This window comes from Thamnophis sirtalis, unplaced genomic scaffold (assembly GCF_051295495.1).
Source record: "Thamnophis sirtalis isolate CommonGarterSnake01/CBP01778 unplaced genomic scaffold, rThaSir2_p1.2 scaffold_1, whole genome shotgun sequence".
Classification (NCBI taxonomy): Eukaryota; Metazoa; Chordata; class Lepidosauria; order Squamata; family Natricidae; genus Thamnophis; species Thamnophis sirtalis.
This window is the reverse complement of record NW_028261381.1, coordinates 27,167,901-27,187,739: the sequence shown is the minus strand read 5'-3', so window position 1 is coordinate 27,187,739 and position 19,839 is coordinate 27,167,901. Positions and strand designations below refer to the sequence as shown.

The window sequence follows — 19,839 nt, the reverse complement described above, 5'->3', positions numbered from 1 at the left end:
TTCTTTGTCTTAGTATGCAGTGAAAATATTCAACTACATCTAAATTTACCTTGCAGAACATTTGCTTAGAATTGGTCTCAGCACTAGATGCCACAGGTTGTTAAATGTTTTGCCATTAGTTTTTGTTACGCTCTTGAGCACTACATTTTTGTTATGCCTTGAGCACTACATTGTTTCCAATATTTGGGGATGCGCAGATTAAAGATACAAGAAACCACAATTCCAAAGTCAGCTGACGTTAAAATTGTTTTTATTATTGTTATAAAACAGAATTAAAGAAGCACAATATATTACACAGAAGTGAAGACTGTTAGGAGTACAAAACAAGAATTAACACCCTAACCTGGAGCTAAATTCACATTTAGACAGATACAAAACCACCGAGTAGGCAGGATCAGAAGAACAAGTGTGTTCTGGTTCTTGTGATAAAAATGCCACAATGAAATACTATGAAGGCTAATGATAGCCTCCGTTTATGGATTTGGTTGAAAAATTCTGGAACTTCAAATGTGGAAGAAGAGAAAATAGTAGTTAATTTTCTGACTTAAACATTGCAACAAACAGGAAGGAAAGCTGTATAAATAGAAAACCATAAAACACACTTTTAAATAAGAACAGGGTTCTCCTTTACGCCTGTCAAACCACAAAATATATTTCCGTAAACCGCATCTCAACAGTAAACTTCTTTACTGTACTTGCAGACTTGCAATAAACACTTTTTCTTGAAATATGCATGTATCTATTTTAAAAAATATAATTAAAAACCTTTTTATCTTCTAAAACTGCAAATATAACAGTGTTTTGGCTGAAATACAAACACATTATCTGCTTTCACGCAAACACAAGGTTGGCAAAAACCAGCCATGAATCTGGTTATTTCATTTCCATAGTGAGCATCTGTGACTCATCCTGGACAACTGCTACGGCAATGAGAGTGGCAGACATAAAGCTGCAGTTCTTGGGGAAAGTGTTCCTTGAGGAGCATACATGGGACAGGGGCAAACTTAAAGTTTATCCTTTTTTTTAGTACACTTTTGATATCAGTCACAAACAGGTTTTTTTTAAAATTTTGGTATAACTCATTTTAATGATGTTTTCTCAGCAATTTGCCCCTCACAATATAGCAGAACAAATTGAGCAGCTGCATATGTTACAACCTGCAAAATTTAGCTATATTTTTTTGCATGTTGAATTAACTGTGTCTTGTGCAGCTCAATTAAAATAAAAAGTGCTCCGTCCTTCTGATGAAAGAAGCTTTTTGACTTGCAATGTTCTTATATTAGCCCTTTATCACATAAAGTTCACATTTGATACAACAAGAGAAGTAAAGAGGTAGGAATAGAAACTGCAAATACAGATACCTAATTTGTTCATATACATAATACAAAAAGAATGCATTTGTATATCATTATCAAAACTGGTAATGTATCATTTCAAAAGAAGTGCCAGACCCTTTTTCTTCAGCAATGCAAGCTTTTTATAACCGGTTTTAGAATCTTAAAGAAATGAACGTAAGTAACCCTTACAAACATAGAGAACAAAGACACAGTGAAATGGCAACAGAGAAGTTCAGAGCTTGTTTCATTCTCACACTCCAAAAATAACTTAATCTTTTCAGAAGTAATGTTTTAAACAAATATATCATGGATTACAGTCATGCTAAATAGTTAAAGTAACTAACAGGAACAAGGAAATGATCACAGTTTAAAATTATAAACAACTTCTATTAGGCACTCTTTGTTCTACTATTACATAAAAAATATTTTAACCTTCATTGACAATTTTGTTTAGTTACTTTGCCATGTAAAATATTTGACAGACATATAGATCGTCAAACATAAGAAATTACATCCTAAAGATGTCTACTGAAAATGTAATTTTCAGTATTCTGTAAACATATTAAACAGTTAAGAAACTAATGTGTTCTTCAGATTTATGCCAGGGGGCGGCGGCTTAGAAATGTAAGTTAAATCAGTTAAATCTTGAAAGAACTACTGCAATTCTAATTTGTTGATTTCATTATCACTTTCAGTACCTAATTTTGATGGCCAAAAATCCATTTCTGAAATAAGTCTGAGGGATTACATGATTCCATACTTGGATGTTCTCTGCTTCCCGTAAGGCACATATTGGATGCTGCATTGTACAACAACTGATCCTAAAATATATAAAAAAATATCAATTTTAATCTACTTTCTCTAAAGAGATTAAAGAAGCATGTATGGCTTATCACCACACTTCACTTTTATATCATGTAACTAGAAATGTGAACGTTATTGTTATACCTGTACAGGTAGTCCTCGGCTTATGACCATTAGTTCAGCGACTGACTGAAGTCACAGTGGTAGTGAACCAAGGGACTGGTCCCCAAAGTTATACCCATTGCACTACCCTCTGCTCATGTGATCAAAATTCGGGCTTTTGGTAGCTCACCTGCACTTACAACTGCCCCATCTATAGTCCCTGCCCCCCCCTGCCCAGCTGACATTCATTGACTTCTTGCTCTGGCTGCTGACCAAGCATACTCCCGCTGCTGACTGCACACTTACCCAGGTTGTGGATGGCAATTTCTTCATGTGAGCTGGGCAGGGGTGGGTTGCTAACCGGTTTACTACTGGTTTGCTCATGCGCAACGCATCCAGGCGGGTGGGCGGAGCCTCCTGCTGCCACCACTACCAGTTCAGCCGAACTGGACCAAACTGGCAGCAATCCACCTCTAGACCTGGGAAGATGGCCTCATGTGCCCAGCAGCTGCCTTGTAAAAGGTCAGCTGGGCATGCCATGTCATAAGGAGGAGCAAGAAGACAGTGAATATCAGCTGAGGTAGTAGAGCATGGGGTGGACAGGGGCCTCAGAGCGCAGGGGAGATTGTGGCTGGACTGGGGCAGCTGCAACTTCCTGGGATGACAAGAAGCCCCTTTGTGCTGAACTGCTGATCCAGACTGCGGCTGGGCTTTGTGCTGTGGTTCAGGGGCTTCTTGCAGCCCCAGACCTTTGACAGACCAAGAAGCTCATTTCAGTGCACTGCTGGGATACGGCTGCTGAGGCCTCCAGAGACAGCAGGTGTGGCCCTGAACTACACCGTATTCTTTCCATATCCTACATGGGATAGCACACATACACTCTCTTTCCCTGGCTTCTTTGAACAAGCACCACACTGCAGCAACACCCCACTCATGTGCAACTTGCACACCAGGCTCCCCAGGGCAACTCCACCCCATTCCACCCCCCCAAAGCTTCCACATCTGTGAATCCCTCTGCTTCTCGCTTAATGTCCTGAGCATCTGGAGTTATGACAGCAACAGGACCACTGTCGCTACGTAATGCAATGAAGTCACATGATGTCAGGCTTACTACCACAATGGAAATTCATTCCCAACAGGGATCATAAATTGAGGGCTATCTGTAAATGTGCTTCCTATATTCTCTCTGCTCAAGATTTTGTAGCCTTAGTGCTTGTTTGAGTGCCAAAGAACCACCAAGATTGACAATTATAAATACTTTCAGACTCTGAGAACCAGTCTGGTTTAGTGGTTAAGGTGACAGGCTAGAAACCCGGAGACCGTGGATTCTAGTTCTGTCTTAGGCACAAAGACATCTGGCTGATCTTAGGCCAGTCAATCTCTCTCTGCTTTGGAAAAAAAAAATCTTCTGAAAATGTTGCCAAGAAAACTGCAGGCATTAGTCCAGGCAGCTGTCAAGAGTCAATATTCATTAAAAGGCATTCTCCACACACATACTCTAATACTGAAAGCAATTTAAACACTTATTCATGTGATTTAAAGAAATTCAGTGTGGGTAACAGTGTATATATTTGAAATAAAATGTGGCCTTAAAATTTAAGGAAGCTACTAAAATATCTAAAAATACTTAAAAATGTATACCTAAAATATCTTTAAAAATTGAATTTAAAATATTGTCTGTAACAACCTGCCAAAAAGGGAATGGGACTTAAAAGACTTCACATATTTCGGAATGAAAATAGTATTTCTCTGTGCCTGTTTTGTTTAAGACAATGAAAACAGTTGCCATTATGAAATTTAAATGAAATGCTATGATGAAAATATTCAAGATATATTTGGGCAAACTACAGCCGCATACAGTCCCAGGAGCTTCCATGCAATCTGAGCAACCTTTCATTGGATCACTGCCTAGCTTTTTTTGGAAACAGCTGAAGAGTAGACCAACTGGTAGAACTCTTGGCTTGGACAAAGTTGGAGAGAAAATGATGAGTACATGAGCAAGAAGAAAAGATGCAATATGGTTGTGTGAGTTTTTGCTTACAAGAAAGTTGTGGATGTGAACCTTGAGGGAAAGAAGGATGCCCACCTCTGTAATCTTTTGTGTCTGATGGCAGGAGGCATGCTAAAGTAAGCCTGCACTATTTGATCTTTACTTAAATCATCTCTATCATTTTGGGACAGCCACCTTGAGGTGGCTAGTTTTGCAAGTTTTGCATTAAATAAATGTATTTTGTAGGGAAAAAAATACCTTTCGAAGCTCCCATTTCTCTTCTTCAGGAGTCTTGCTCATCTTTCCTTTGAAACCGCACTCATTAAGTTGTATTACTCCTTGAGAACTATGTAGGCATAGCTCCTTCTGAATATTGTGTCTAATTTCATGGTGTGCAGTGTACTCAAAATACTGTATAAACAAATGTTAACCATCACTCAAAAGAATAAGGATACAAATTCATTGCTCTAATTTCCAAAGAAACGTTAATCAAATTCCAAAATTGCATTTTGCAGGTTGGGTATTTATGTCACCAAAGAGTAATGATTCATAGAAAGGATAACTGCCTAAGTAACATAATCCAGCCTTTCTCAACATTTTCCCCTGAAAACTTCAAAATTCACTTCTAACTTATATAATCCATGCTTCACAACATTTATAACAAAAAAGTGGTAAACTGGCAGCTGAGTTGCTGCCTGTAAAAATTCTCATCACTGTAAGCACTAGAACTGAGTGGTGTGGTGTTTAAAAATATATCATGTAATATTTTTCAATCTTGTGGCACCCCAGTTGAGAAAGGCTGGCATCCTTTACATTAAAAAGATTATGTTAATACTAAAATATAATTTCCTTCAAGATGCACAAAGCAGAGAACTATGGAGAAGTTTGTATGTACCAATGGCAAATTCCCAAGAAACTAATCGGTAGAGAATAGAATTAGCCTGAAAGTCAGTGGAATATCTAATGATTCTATAATTAACAACTTTTAAAAATGATAAACTCTAGCAATTTCAGAAGGAAAGCTAAGATTTATTTATTGCTACTGAATTTTGGAAAAAGGAGGACTTAGTTTTGCCCAAACCATACTGAAAGTATCAATTAATAGCAAAGCGAGAAGAGTTTTTCTTTTGCTTTGATATTTAGCAAATGTTTTAATAGAATAATAAGGAACATTCTAATCAATGTTCCAGTAGTGGAACACTTCTTTCATTAGTGCAGCATATTGACACATGAATTTTAACATATTGTACTGCTCTTCAGCTTTTAACAAAAGCTGGCTTTGTGTCCAGGAATGCTCATTAGATATTCACCCATCTAGAAATGCAGAATAGTAGGTGGTTTTTACTACAAGGAAGAGCTCTCTGACCTCCCAGCATGAGGTTTTAAGTCTGACAGGACAGATGACTCGGGTCTGGTTGCTCAATCACACAGTGGCTCTCTCCTTGACAGCAAAAACTTCTAGAGGAAAGGGGGAAAAAAGCAGGGAAGGAAGAGTCAAGGTTATCAAGTTGACAACACAGGAAAGAGAGAATAGACAAAAGGCCAAAGAGCTGAAGCAGAGACAGAAGCATCAAAGGAACTAGTGTAACATGATCAAAAAGAAATTTTAAAAAATCAGAATCAAAGCTATTAGGTCAGTTATTAGAAGATATACATTGGCTCTGAAACTGCTCTGACTTTGGCAGCTGAGGGGAGTAGTATGCTATACTAGACCAAGCTACCTTCTCCCAATACTTTATATCTATCCAATTCAGTCTAGTAAACTGGGAACGCTGCGGGTCCCATCAGTCAAGGAATGACAGGACCAGGAGATCTGCCTTCTCAGCAGAAGCCCCTGCCCTTTGGAGCATTCTCCCTTTGGAGCTCAGGATGGCCCTCAGCCTTTTAGTCTTTTGTAAAGCTTTAAAGATATGGCTATGTGCCTGAGATAAAGATCCTGAAAGTATTAGTGGCCTTGTTATCTGGTTGCAGTGTTAATTGTTACCTAATTATGAAGAGAACTTCCAGCTGCTTATATGTATAATTTACAACTGTTTTAATGTTTTAATTATTGTGATATTGTTTGCCGCCCAGAGTCAAATGGTTTGAAATGTCAATTACAGAAATTGAATAAATAAATATTGTATATGTCTGAAGGTGTGTCTATATGTGTATGCCTTGCTACCATTTTTTGGACAGGTGCAACACACAATCTCCTAGTCAACAAAAGATTGCCACTTATCATTTTGATTTCTTCTGGCATGACATAATATTATTACAAAATGATGCATTGTTAGTTCATAAAAGTATTCTGTGGGAAGCTAAAGGTGTCCAGAACTCCCCAGGTGATAAATTCCCTCGACTTCTTTGCTAGTCAAGAAAGAAATGAGAGCTCCCCATACATTTCAGTGTTAACGGCTTCAGCAATAGCTGTAAAAGAAAAGACCTGGACAACGCTTTGTTCCTATATGTATAATTTGTATTAAAAAAATAAAACATTTTGAATTAAAAAAAGCAATAGCCATTTAAAAAATCTACAACGGAATCTTGACATGTTTGTTATCTAAACATTTTAAAAGCATTATTGTATTATTTAATTACAATATCTAAATAATGGTTTACCCATGGTTAAGTACTGTAGTTCAACTAACCTAATTTTCTGGTTCACACTGAATCAGAAACTAACCATGTGACCTGGAGTCAATGCAATACATTGCACTAAAGATGTAGATGCTGACTTGGTAAGGGATGCAAATATGCTTTGTGTAAAATGTAAAATGAAATTGTATAACATTAAACATATAAAGTAATTTGACAATAATTCCCTATCCCTAAGGAATTGGGTGTTGGTACTTACCTGATACGCTCATTCTCACTGCAGGTGGAGACAGCAGTCACGTAGGGTTAACTCTGTACAGTAACCAATAGGGCTGAGTCTACAGATTAAAAACTATCCTCCTTGCTGCTCTTCCCCAGCTTTAGACGAAGAAAACTGTAGACTGAAGTGTAGGTGATATGGAGGAGTAGAATAAAGGAAAACCAGACAACAGAAAGAAAAGGCAGACCTAACCCCATTAAGGTTGAAACCAGACTGGAACAGAGTGGGGGTTCCAACTCTGCTATTGTATTGTATTATTGTATTGTATTGTATTATTGTATTGTATTGTATTGTATTGTATTATTGTATTATTGTATTGTGTCGTGTCGTGTCATGTCTTGTCGTGTTGTGTATTGTATTGTATTATACTGTATTATACTATATTATATTATATTGTTTGTCGTGCATTGGCTTGCCAATTTTTTAACCATAGTAATCACCTGGAGGTGACTGTGGAAGCAATAGCTTTTGAAGCAAAGCGAGCTGCGTCAAGCGCAGCATCAGCTGAAAACTCGAGAGCTGCTTTTAGTTTGTTTAAATCCCTGTGGGCCCTAGTGTCCTTATTTGGAATCCTGCTCTGAAGTTGTTTTAGCTGAAGAAGAGCAGATCTGCTAAAAAATGAGGCAGAAGTAGAAGCCCTGATAGACCAGGCAGAGGCCTGATAACCTTTGACAAGCATTTGTTCTAAACGCTTGTCTTCAGGTTTAAGCGAATCCTCTGGAGCATTGGCAGCTGCATTAGGACCTATATTAAAATTAGACCTACTACCGGTAGGTCGATGGCTGGAAGGTCGAGAGCCTTAACTAAGGCAGGCCCTACATTATACAAGTGCTTATCAAGTGAATTAGGAAGAGGACCGGTGCCAGGAGAGGCCCATTGCCTTTGCACCACGTTCATAAAAATTCTAGGGGAAGGAACCACCTCCTTCTCAACGGTGGGTTCTAGGAAAAGAGGATCCTCAGAATTGCCCGTTTCTGGGGCCGCAGGCTTAGTAGCCGGGATAGGCTTAAAGCCAGCAATCCTTTTAGCCTTAAACAACAAGGATCAGAAAAGATCCGGTTTAAACAACCCCACAAAGGCTGGTTGGTCAGGGCCCAGCTCCTCATCCTCAGAGAGATCAGACTCTCTGGGAGGCTGCTCATCCTCATCTCCTGCCATAGAAGACCTAGAAGCTGAATGATCAGCAGTATTTTTATCAGAAGAATGTTTCTTTTTACTCTTGGATTTAGATCTCTCCGATCTAGATCTAGAACTGTGGCCAGAGAATTGCTTACGTTTGAGACCCACAGCTATATATTTTTTAATTGCTGAAGAGATAATAGCAGCTACATCAGGGGTAATAGTAGGAGTAGTAGCAGGGGTTGGTTTAAACCCCAAGAACCCCGGGGGAAGAGGAGACCTGATCTGCCACAGGAGAAGGGCCTGCATCCTCTAAGGAGTCATCCTCACTTTGAGTGGAATCAAAAACCCCTGTACCATCTCCTATCTGGGAAGAAGAACCAGGTTCAGAAAGAGAAACCTCGGAATCAGAAGAAAGACCCACAGGAGGGGGGCTATCATGAGTGACAGGGATCACCTGGAATGGATGAGGACTTTGTCTGCCACCTTGCTTGTCAGAAGAGGCACTGCGATCTGCAGACCTAGAATGGGATTGGCCCCCTTTTTTGGCTGACTTATGAGCCTTTGCTGGAGGTTCCTCAGTAGCTCCAGTAGTCACTGCTCTACTTTTGGAAGATTTAGCAGAGAAAGGACCAGCCACAGGGCTATCTGGTGGAGAGGCCCGAGGAGAGGCCACTGCCTTCTCTCCTGCATTAGAAGCCATAATCAAGGTAAAGGAAACAGCCACCCTCAAGGTTAACGCTGTCAGGGAGCCCTGTTACTGACTGTTGGCTTCAAAATGGCGCCGGCTGCTGTTCGTGCCAAAATAAACTGCTACACTTTTTTTCCCTTGCCTCAAAATGGCGTCCGTCCTCTTCTATCTCTTTCTGACTGCTCCCGGCTGGTCTGAGGGCTTCGAAAACACTGCACAGTGGTTCAGACAGAGGCCCCAGGGTTACCACCGTTGGGCACGCCAACAGGGCACTCACAAGCCGCCCGGAATCCTCAGGGAACGCCCGCGCCTCTCCGCTGATTGGGAGCCTCCGCAGCTCATTACGGCAGAAAAAAAGCATCCGACGTTCGGAAAGGCTTTTAAGCAGCCACGTGGTGGTCCCACGGTGTGGGGCAAAGCGCCAGACTATTTGAATCACTCCCCTCTGCCTGGAAGATCTTATTGATGGCAGAGTATAAAGTTTAAATTTAATTTAGAATTTCCAATTAATAAAGATGAATTTTTGAAGAGAGAGAAGTCATCTACACGTCCAGCCCAAAACTGACTGGGTCTAAAGCTGGGGAAGAGCAGCAAGGAGGATGGCTTTTAATCTGTAGACTCAGATCTATTGGTTACTGGACAGAGTTAATCCTATGTGACTGCTGCCTCCACCAATTGTGGAGAACCTTTCTACACCAACTTTTCTACTATGTCCCAAAAGATTCTAAGGGTGTTATGTTAACGGATAGCTTGAAAGATCTTCTGGACAGAATAGTCATCGGTTTGAACTGAAAGAGCACTGAAGACCAATACTAGAGTGTAGTTCGGTTTCAAAAGAAAATTAACAGTACTGGAAAATACTTGTTTTTATAGATCTTGTAAGCAAACAATGACAAGTTTAGAAAAGCACAGCAAGAGCATAAAGTTGTATGTTTATCAGGACCACATATGTGGGCACATATACATATAACATAATTTTACCTGGTTTCCTCCAAGCCCATGGCAAGTATACATTATCAATGGCTTGCCGCCTAAATTATTTTCTCCAACATCCAAACATGCTCTTCTTCCAACATTTTTTAGCTAAATAGAAAGTTGAAATGGAATCATATGACTAGGGTTAACTACAATACACAGATGGTTTCCTTTATCTGCGGGTGGTACATTTCAGAATAACATCATCTTGAATGAATGAATGGAAATGGGATTTCAGAATCTATCATCATTCATTTCTTCCCATGAAAACTTTCTTCCTCTTCTTCCCATAGAAAATATTTGCATAATACACCTGTGTTTGCTTTTACTTCTCCTAGCGTCTCGGCTTAGTCACAATGCTCTATATGGTTTCTTCACAGCAAATGATTATCACTTATGGAGCAATTCGTTTAACTGATGACTAAGAGAGGCTTCTCACTTGCACTACAAGGTTCACGTCAGCTTATATATTCTGCATGACTCTTTTATATACTCAATGGGGGCTCTTCATGGTGCTGCTAGGCACTAGTGCTGCCTATAGCCCACACATAGCTCTGCAGCATGCAGCCATTGGCGTGAGTTTGAGCCATACAGCAGTTCCACAATCTTGGTGGAGAATCTTCTTGATAATGCTGCTAGACGTTAGTATTATCTGCAGACTACTTGAGGTTCCCAGTTACATGACCAGTTTGTGCACAATTCTAGCATCCAGAGGCATAATCAAGAGGCACTTCCATGAATATCATGAAAAAGTTGTGAGAAGTGAAGAATCCATGAGCATGAACTCTGTGGGTGCATTGTTCCATTCCCAGAATGAATCACTTTGAAGGTGGCCAGCTGCTGCGAACAAACTACATGACTAAGCTTATCCAGTGACACTTGTGGTGACAAGCCAAGGAGAAGCAAATATAAACACTTCATGCAAATTTATTAAACTTAAAAAATACACACACACAAACACACATAGATATATACCGGTATGTATGTATATGTGTATACATACGTATATGTATATGTGTGTGTGTCTCTCTCTCTGGACCATTTATATACAAAACAACAAAATATATGCATAAATAAATAAATACTCACAAAACCATGTAACATAGGATTCAAATCTGGTATATATGCTTCAGGGAAAACATTGCTGAGGTACCATGTAAAATTTTTACACTGTAATTGTTGTCTTAACTCATATCTTTTTGCGAGATTGCCAAATGATTTCTGTTGAAACAATGCTAAATAATTAGTATACAGAAAAAAATGATGTTGAATTTCATTAGAAATAATTCCCCCCTTTTTTAAAAAAGAGACTTGTAAATTAATTTGGTTAAACAAATGTAAAAATACTTTCTAAGACCAAAAAGGGAGAAAACGATATAAATGAAGCATACAATACTCCATTACCATATTTTAAGGAAGAAGTCATGGTCTTGATGGCCTGAGGTAGCCCTGCTTTCTATATATATATCACACTGAATAACCCTGACCACAGCCAGTCATGTGAACTCCCTGAATTCTTACAATTGGCCATGCCAACTATGGAATCTTGGGAACTGTAGTCCACAGATCCAAGGATTATAAGGCTGGAAAACAGTGATTTCTAAAACCAGGATGGGCTATAAAATAGACCCTTACGCTTACAGTTTGTTTTTCTTAAAAAATAACTATCTATTTCCTACCTTTATTATTTTTATAAATTGTTCAGGTTGGTGAACATACCTAACACTCCTTCCTCCTCCTATTTTCCTGACAACAACAACAACCCTGTGAGGTGCGTTGGGCCTAAAGACTGTCGCAAAGTCATCCAGTCAGCTTTCATGCCTAAGATAGAACTATAATTCACTGTCTCCTGATTTCTAGCTTTAACCATAGAACAAATGAGATTAAAAATCACAGAGTTTAGCTGATATTAACAAGTTTGCAATAATAATTCAACCATACTAGACAGGTCTCATCAGAGGAGCTAAATGAAGCGTGTTTCTTCCATAAACAATATGATGAGATGTGACTTGCCGAAATCTATACCTGGGTTAACTAGGAGTCCACTATGGATTGGAGATCTCAGACATCTGGTGACAAATGGGCTATAGGACTCAAAACTTTGACAAAGCAACCAGGGCCAACAAGACTATTGGAAGAAAAAATTTCACAAACATACAAAGATTGAAAATAAAAAAGGGCCAGTGTTAAACTTTTTGGAAGAGCTGGCCAAGTTTAAAATTGGGGAAGACATCCGGCAGATACAGGGAAGAAAAGGAAGAGGGAAAAGGACAAAGACACACCCCCCCCTTTAGAGAAGAAGGTTATGTTTCTGTACACATCTGGGCAAGAAACGGTGGAAAACAACACAGAAACACACACATACACCATCTCTTTCCTCGTTGCAAATGAGAAAGGGCCAGAGATAAACTTTTCAGAACGGAGCAATGTGACATCATTCATTTTAAAGTTGACACTTCAAAGCCTCGAGTGTCCCCAAGGGGCCTTTAATTAAAATCCCTGGATTGCGCTGCTTGTGCAATGAAGCGCATAGCGCTCAAGGGGTATTGGTGGGGAGGGTAAGCTGGATCAAGGAGGAAGGGAGAGAGGAAGCAAGAAAAAGGGAGAGAGACAAAGAGGAGAGGAGAAAGAGATTCTCCCTCACCTCTGGCATTTAGCAAGTTATCCTGAGCAATTAATTGTCCTACATGATGAATCCGCTGGGACGAGTTATCCCACGATGAATTGCCCATGGGGGCAGCTGGGGAGAACTGACTGGGGAGCAATGGCTGTGGTGGGTCTACTGGGGTGGGTGTGGGCGGAGTAAGGCAGCTATTCCAATTGTCCCATTCTGTCCTCAGATATCCTGGATCTATGCCATAAAGGGCTTTCAAACTAATGAGCAACACTGTGAGTTGGACTCGGAAGCAAACTGGAAACCAATGCAGCTCATGTAGCAGCAGAGTCACGAAGTTTCTATCATTATTTTCAAATATTTTAAACATGTTTTATAGCAAGTATAGTTAAAATATTTTTCAATTGTGCTTTGTGAAACATTCCCTCATAGAAACTTCCTAAGTTATATCTTGCTACTTCTTTGTAATTTGGAAGTGCTATATTACGTTCTCCATGAGCAAACGTGATTGGTTGAATTAGAGGGGGGAAAGGAAACACAGGGCTTTCCATTTGAAAAATAACAGCTCATTCACAACTGGTACACAGAATTTCTTGGTACACATTTCTTCATAAATTTATACTCTAAGATAAAATTTATCTAATGCACATTATTTAAAAGTTCTAGGAATTACAAAATACCAGTTTTGCTGGTATCTTTTGTTTATGGTATTGCTATTAAGTAACTGTTACTGTAACTTATCTAATCCATTTCTTTACAATAATTTATTTCATTATTTTGGAGAAATGTTGGATTTATAATGAATACTAAGAATAGCTATCCAACTTTTACAACTATCTTTTGTTTGGGGAAAAAACTGTTGCCCAATCACACCTTGATTTAAACCACAAATTTGTCTTATTTAGACAATCCTTACTTCTAATCTGGGACAGAAATATAGAGGGATGGTAGGGAAATAGAATCTGAGAAAAGTATAGGATCTAAAAAATAACTATACAACTGAAAGTAGCTGAGTCATGGAACATTGAAAAAAGAAAAGAAGAATACAGCAAAATAGACTACTCTTTTCCTTACTCTCATGTAGCAACAAAATATCCCAATTATGGACTGACATTCAACCGTGACTCTTTCAACCAAATTTCTACTATCTAGACGTTTTATTTATTTTAATTTTATCACCGCTGATCTCTAAATGTTGTTTGTTACAACAAAAGTACATAATGCTCTCTTATGGTAGTATTCCAAGATGTTTATTTGCAAATTTTGGTGGACGAAAGTCAAAATATCTAGGTGAGCAATGAATATATAAATTAAAAATAGTGGTACCAAGATGCAGCCCTGCCTACTACCTCTGAAAATAGAAATTTCCTTAGCAATGGGTATTTCAAAAGATCCTTAAACATGAACTTGTATATAGTGTCAAGATCAGGAAAAATAGCCAGTGATCCATTGTCACTGAAAACAATTTGTAGCTTAAGATCAGATCAGATTTAAAATCAACTGCTGTTGCATATAGAGATAAATTTGATTTATTTTTCTGCCAGATGGTTGGATATAAAGGCTGGGTGTAAAACAGGAAGCCAGGACGAAAGCCAAATTGCTGCTTTGCCAGAATATTTTCAGACTCCATCCAAACCACTAATCAACCATACAGATGTCTGGCATACAATTTTTGGACTATACTCAGAAGGCTGATAGGTCTGCAGTTTGGAAGTAACTTTTCCACAACTTTATAAAATGTAGGGATTAATACTGCCACTTCCCAATCTTAGAGGACACATGCAGCGTGGTTAATAAAAGAGAAAAAAGAAGTTAAAATTGAGGCACACCATTCCGTTCCTCTTGGTTGCTTTTGTTGCTATGTGACAGTACTTGGTGGTTTTACCACGCTTTATCAGCAAATCTATTTCCATACAGATTACTGGTGGCCATTGGTGTGTATATGTCCATATCCATAAATGGCTTATTTACCCTTTTTTCATAGTGTCTAATAGCATTCCTCTCATTTTGTTGCAAGATAAGGCAGTCAATTTGAAAGAATTTTTGAAGTGAGATACAGCAAGACTAAAAAAAAGTGCTGAATTTTCAGATTTTCAGTTGCAGTAATTAGCCCTGGCTAAGCCATCTTGTAGCTTCCCTCATTTCACCTTTGAGCAAGTCTTTGATGTATAAAGTTTAGTGGAGAAAGGATAATGGGTGACCTCAGTACACACTTATTACAGGAAGTTTCCAGGTTAAGAACCTCTGGCTTATGAACAATTCGTAATTATGAACAGGCTGCTGACCAGCATTATGAGATCTGATGCTTCCGCCTTGCAAATCGAAGAGCTGCCGAACACAGTGCCTCCATGAGAATCATGAAGTAGTGAATGCATTTTTAATATACTATATGCAGCATGTTTTTAGTGGCTCCTGAAAGCACAGTGCAGCCTCAGGGAAACTTTGGCCTGAGGGAGAACAGCATCTGCTATATAGGTTGAGGTCTACCAGTATACACTATTTATTTGTCTATCAACTTCCCATATGGGTTATTTTTTAATGCTTTTTGCCATTTTCACATCACTGCTTCCCACTGCAACCTTTCCTTGCCTTCTCTCCCTGCCTTCTCTGAAATCAGTTTCTGCTATGACACTTGTTTGCGGCAGAAAACTGGACAGCAGGGGTTTTGAGGAGCTTAGTTTTAAAATGTAAAGTAAATGTAAAGTATCCATCCCTCTTACAGCTAAGTAGCATTGATTTAGGCAATGTTTGGGGGCCATATTGCTTGCAACACCATGTTCTCTCACAGCAGAGAGTAACTCTAGGATGTAAGTGGTCTTCACTCTGGGTTTCATTCCGGGTTCTCAGAAAATAGAAATATATAGTTCTTCCTGGCTGATAGGAGCTTGGAATACATAAAAATTTTAAGTTTAAATAATTCAGTTTATGATGTTTACATTTCTTCTAAAAATTTCCCAAATTGCTTAAGACACAGCTTTCGTTAAAAAAAAATACTCAAAACAACAATTTAAAAAATTCTAAATAAGTTGATACATAATCCTTGGCTTACAACCACCATTGGGACCAGAATTAGCACTGCTAAGCAAAGCAGTTGTTAAATGAGTCACCCCTTATTTTACCACCTTTTCTGTCACAGTTGATAAGCCAATTACTAGAGTTGTTAAGTGAATCATGCTGTCTTTAAGTAGATCTGGCTTCTCCCATTGATTTTTGATGGTCTGAAGTCAGCTGGGAAAGTCGCTAATGATGATCACTTCACATGATCTGTTTATGCAGCCTAGAACTGCGTTGGCTTTTTTGGCAGCTGATGCACACTGCTGGCTCATATTTAAATGGTTGTCCACTAAGACTCCAAGATCCCTCTCACAGTTACTACTATTGAGCAAAGTACCACCTATACTGTGGCTGTGCATTTCATTTTTCTTGCCTAAATGTAGAACCTTACTCTTTTCACCACTGAATTTCACTGAATATTGTACTTATCCAATGTACCTAAGCACACACACACAGGCACTGAGCTAGAAATCAGGAGACTATGAGTTCTAGTCACACCTTAGGCATGAAAGCCAGCTGAGTGAATTTGGGTCAGTCACTCATTCTTGACCCATAACATCAGGTTTGGGTGATAAATTAGTCAATTCTTGTCACAACCAATGGATCAACACTCAGTTGATCCAAGAAAAGCAGACCCCGCACTTGTGGGAAGAATGCTATGGGGAAAAAAGCATAATTCTAGAACTAGCTTTCTAATATTCATTCAATTGATTAGCTCTAATTTATTGAAAGCATATTCAAATTTTCTTAACTCGTTTTTTTTGCTAAGCAAAGCAAATCATACACATACATAGTGCCTAAATAAATAATAATTTTTGCTCACCAAGAATTTCAATGAAGCAACTGATTTCTAATACCACCACCATCGCCACCTACTTGTTTAACAATTTTTGTTGCTTCTGTGTTTCTCCGATAAAATATATATTTATATTCATCCATCCATACTTCTGCAAGGCGAACTTGATTGCGGGTAATCACTTGAGTCCCTTTTGGAAAGGTATGAGGGCTCTTGCTGCGAAACACATGACCCACAACTGAGCAAGGTATAATTTCCAACTGCCCCCCACACTGCCACACCTGAAAAATACAGAGCTGTACTCAGTAAAACCTTTAGTAGCTACTATCAGGTCAGAAAGCTACAGGAACACCTACATACTAAGAGAATTCAAAGTGTGGCATTGTAACAAAGGTAATAATAAAACAAAGTATTTTTTTTTAATATGAACTAAGCATGAATTAATAATGTACTGACCAAGCCACGTATATCACTTCTAGAATCTACACATCATTTTATTTTTCTAGGCCATCATTATCACATGGTTAGGTTAATTTATCTGCTCTAACTGTAGAGTGGAGGTAAAAGATTTAAGAAGTTTTAGTTTAATGTAGATAGTCGCGTTGCCAGTAAAAGACATGTGAATACTCTATTAACTTACTCGGAAAGACATTTCTAGATTTTCTCCTCCCCATATTTCCATTTCTTCATCATAGCTTCCAATTTTATAAAAATAGTCCTTTGATATTGAAAAAAGACCTCCTGCAAAAGTTGGTGTTCTGCCAGAGAACAGGAGAGAAAATAAGAGAGAGAAAGCTTTATGAAGCCAGGAACTTCTCCATCAAACTGAAATATATTATTGGGGTTTTTTTATATAAGACCTTAACCTTATCTTTCTTCAAATAAATATGATCAACTGAACTACCACTACAAAGCAAATACATTCAATGTTACACAAGTGTAAAATCCCTCATACAACCTTACTAATTCTGTTCTTTTGCAGTCATATCCCAGCTTCTTGAAGAAAATTTGGAGCTGTGAAAGATCAGTGGGATTTATTCTATTCTAAAAGAACAGTATGTCAGTGAAATGACATCACTAAATATAATTCTATATCCAAGTCAGAAAAAGCAACATACCAACAGCAGTGGAACATACATTTATGAAAATGACTGACTGCTGTCTGAACCTGTATTGTAATCTATTTCAAAATCAGAAACAGACAAGAGTTTTCCTGAGGTTAAAAATGAGAACTTTTGATATCTGAGGATAAATAATCTTATTTGATTTGACATTCTTCCAGCCTAACATAGTAATATTGCTACCGTAATATTAGATCAGTAAAAAGTCAACATGTTCCATAACTTTTCAAAAGTCAGTCATTGCAAAGAAATAAAATAAAATGTAAATTTCAAGTGAATTATATCTAGTTTTAGTTTTTAGTTTTAGTTTTCCCTTTATTTGTATGCCGCCCTTTTCCCTGGGGGGACTCAGGGCGGCTCACAGTTCAAAAAGGGGGGGGGGGGAAGGACAAACAATTTTCCAACATGAATCCAATCTGGGTCAGTCACAGGGACCAGAGGTTTACACTTCCAAGCTTTCAGACTTATTATCCTCATAGAACTTCTCTCTCTCTCTCTCTCTCTCTCTCTCTCTCTCTCTCTCTCTCTCTCTCTCTCTCTCTCTCTCTCCCTCCCTCCCTCCCTATTGTGAAATGGATTACTGTATAGACAGACAGCAGTCAGTCAGCAGTCTTGAGAGAGAATTTCCCTGAGGATGGTTTCCAGCATGAGTCCAAAATTTTGGAAAATTAAACCTCTGGTCCCTGTGACTGACCCAGATTGGATCCGGCAATATTTTCCTGGACATGTATTTTTGCCTTTATTTGTGAATTATATCTAGCCTATATTTTGTAATATTCTAAACATTCTAAAATCAACTCTTCCCAATGCACAATCCATTAACAGTTAATGAAACTATTGATCCTTGGCGTCAGCCTTTCTTGAGATAGGCCAACCTTTCAAGCAGTGTCAGGAAAGAGCTTTCCAGAGATCCCAGCATTCTACTTTATTGTTGTAGGATGTATTACCCAAAAGCCTTGTCCAAAACCTTCACTACCCCCCTTAAAGACAAAAAGGTCATGGTGAGGCTGTTCTGAGTTCCTTCCTTATACTCTTCTTACTTTCTCAGAGTTGAATCCCATCTCCTTCACAAACCTTGAAGAAAATTTCTCCACATCCAGGCATACCAGCATGGAATTCTTCCAAAGACTGCATTGTAGTCATTCAGTTATGTACAATCTTTAATTTATTTATTAAATTCATTTGCCGCTCATTTCTCATTTCGAAGCAACTCAATTTTTACACTGAATGGATATAACTTTTTTTTTTATTAATTTTTGCACACATTAACTGGACCAGGCTCTCCTTTGGGGCAAATAAATATATTTAAGAGCTGAAAACTGGATAGGAAGATACAGAATATAAAAACATAAAACTTTTTGTTCTTTTGTATTTTATTCACAAAATAAGCATAACAAAACTATCAATAAAAGTGTTTCATTACTTACTTAATAGGATAGGTTTCATCTTTCCTTTTTTTGTTTTCATGTTCTGGCAGAGATTCCCAGCCAAAGGATAAATTCCAGTCAAAATTTCCTCTGTTGTGGTTTTGACCATAAGGAGAAGGTTTATTAAATTCAAAAGTATTGAGGTCAATTGAAGAAATATCAGGGCTTACAACACAAGTATAATTTTCAGCTATTCTGGCTAGTAAAGGTTCTAGCCATCCATAAAAGCACTCACCTAAAAGACAAGAAACAAGCAAATAGTTTTTCCACCTACACAAGAACATTTCAAATACACTTCAACTATAAATACAATTTTAGTTCCTGAAAATTATTTTTAAGAACTATTTTGCAGGATACTCTTTAAAAATGAATTTCATAAATACTTCAAAAGTTTATAAACAATTATCAATAAATAGCACTAAATATGTATTGTCAAGAGAAAATATAATTAATTTTAAATCATTTTCCTAGCCTAAAAGTTATTCAAAAAACTTGTGTGTCTGAAGCCATAAAGAGTAATAATGTAAAAAAAAATCTTTAAATTTTAATTAATCATGTGAATAAGCCAAATATTATTTTATTTTATATTAAATTTATTCTTCAGTTTTTAAACTTAATTCAATACTGTTATTTTGGTAAAAATATTAACAAAGGCAAAAAGAAGGGCAAGAACAAAGATTCACACAGATGTAGATAGATTCTAGATTCTTCTACACTGCTTTAATTTAGTTTATGTAAGAAAATGGAGAATTAAATCTGTGAATAAACGTGGATGCTTTTCTGAAATCAGCAAAGTCTAATTTCTCATTCAGCTGCAGTTCTTTCAGTAGCATATGCATCCATCAACTGCAGAAATGTTTTCAGGATTTAAAAAGTTGTCCCAGGGAAATTTCACAAAATAATTCTAAAGAAGCAGCTGCACTTTCTATTCATCTTTCTTCCCTTATACATT

The 19,839-nt window shown here is 37.9% G+C and overlaps 1 protein-coding gene across 9 annotated transcripts in view; it reads right to left on the bottom strand.

Annotated features, from left to right (window-relative positions):
- Nucleotides 1-233: 233 nt before the first annotated feature.
- GALNT3 (polypeptide N-acetylgalactosaminyltransferase 3) overlaps nucleotides 234-19,839 on the bottom strand; it is a 35,285-nt gene continuing 15,679 nt past the window's right edge. For 6 of the 9 annotated variants that reach the window (XM_014056837.2, XM_014056836.2, XM_014056838.2 and 3 more), the window contains 7 exons: nucleotides 18,888-19,122; nucleotides 16,980-17,097; nucleotides 16,420-16,620; nucleotides 10,965-11,096; nucleotides 9,882-9,983; nucleotides 4,492-4,644; nucleotides 234-2,158 (listed from right to left, as the gene is read on the bottom strand). In XM_014056837.2, coding sequence (XP_013912312.2) covers nucleotides 2,036-2,158; nucleotides 4,492-4,644; nucleotides 9,882-9,983; nucleotides 10,965-11,096; nucleotides 16,420-16,620; nucleotides 16,980-17,097; nucleotides 18,888-19,122 — 1,064 coding nt within the window. In that variant the 3' untranslated portion in view covers nucleotides 234-2,035. Of the gene's footprint in view, nucleotides 2,159-4,491; nucleotides 4,645-5,543; nucleotides 5,692-9,881; nucleotides 9,984-10,964; nucleotides 11,097-16,419; nucleotides 16,621-16,979; nucleotides 17,098-18,887; nucleotides 19,123-19,839 lie in introns of those variants that run through there. The other 3 variants (XR_015695965.1, XR_015695966.1, XR_001312961.2) reach the window with 3 other exon arrangements.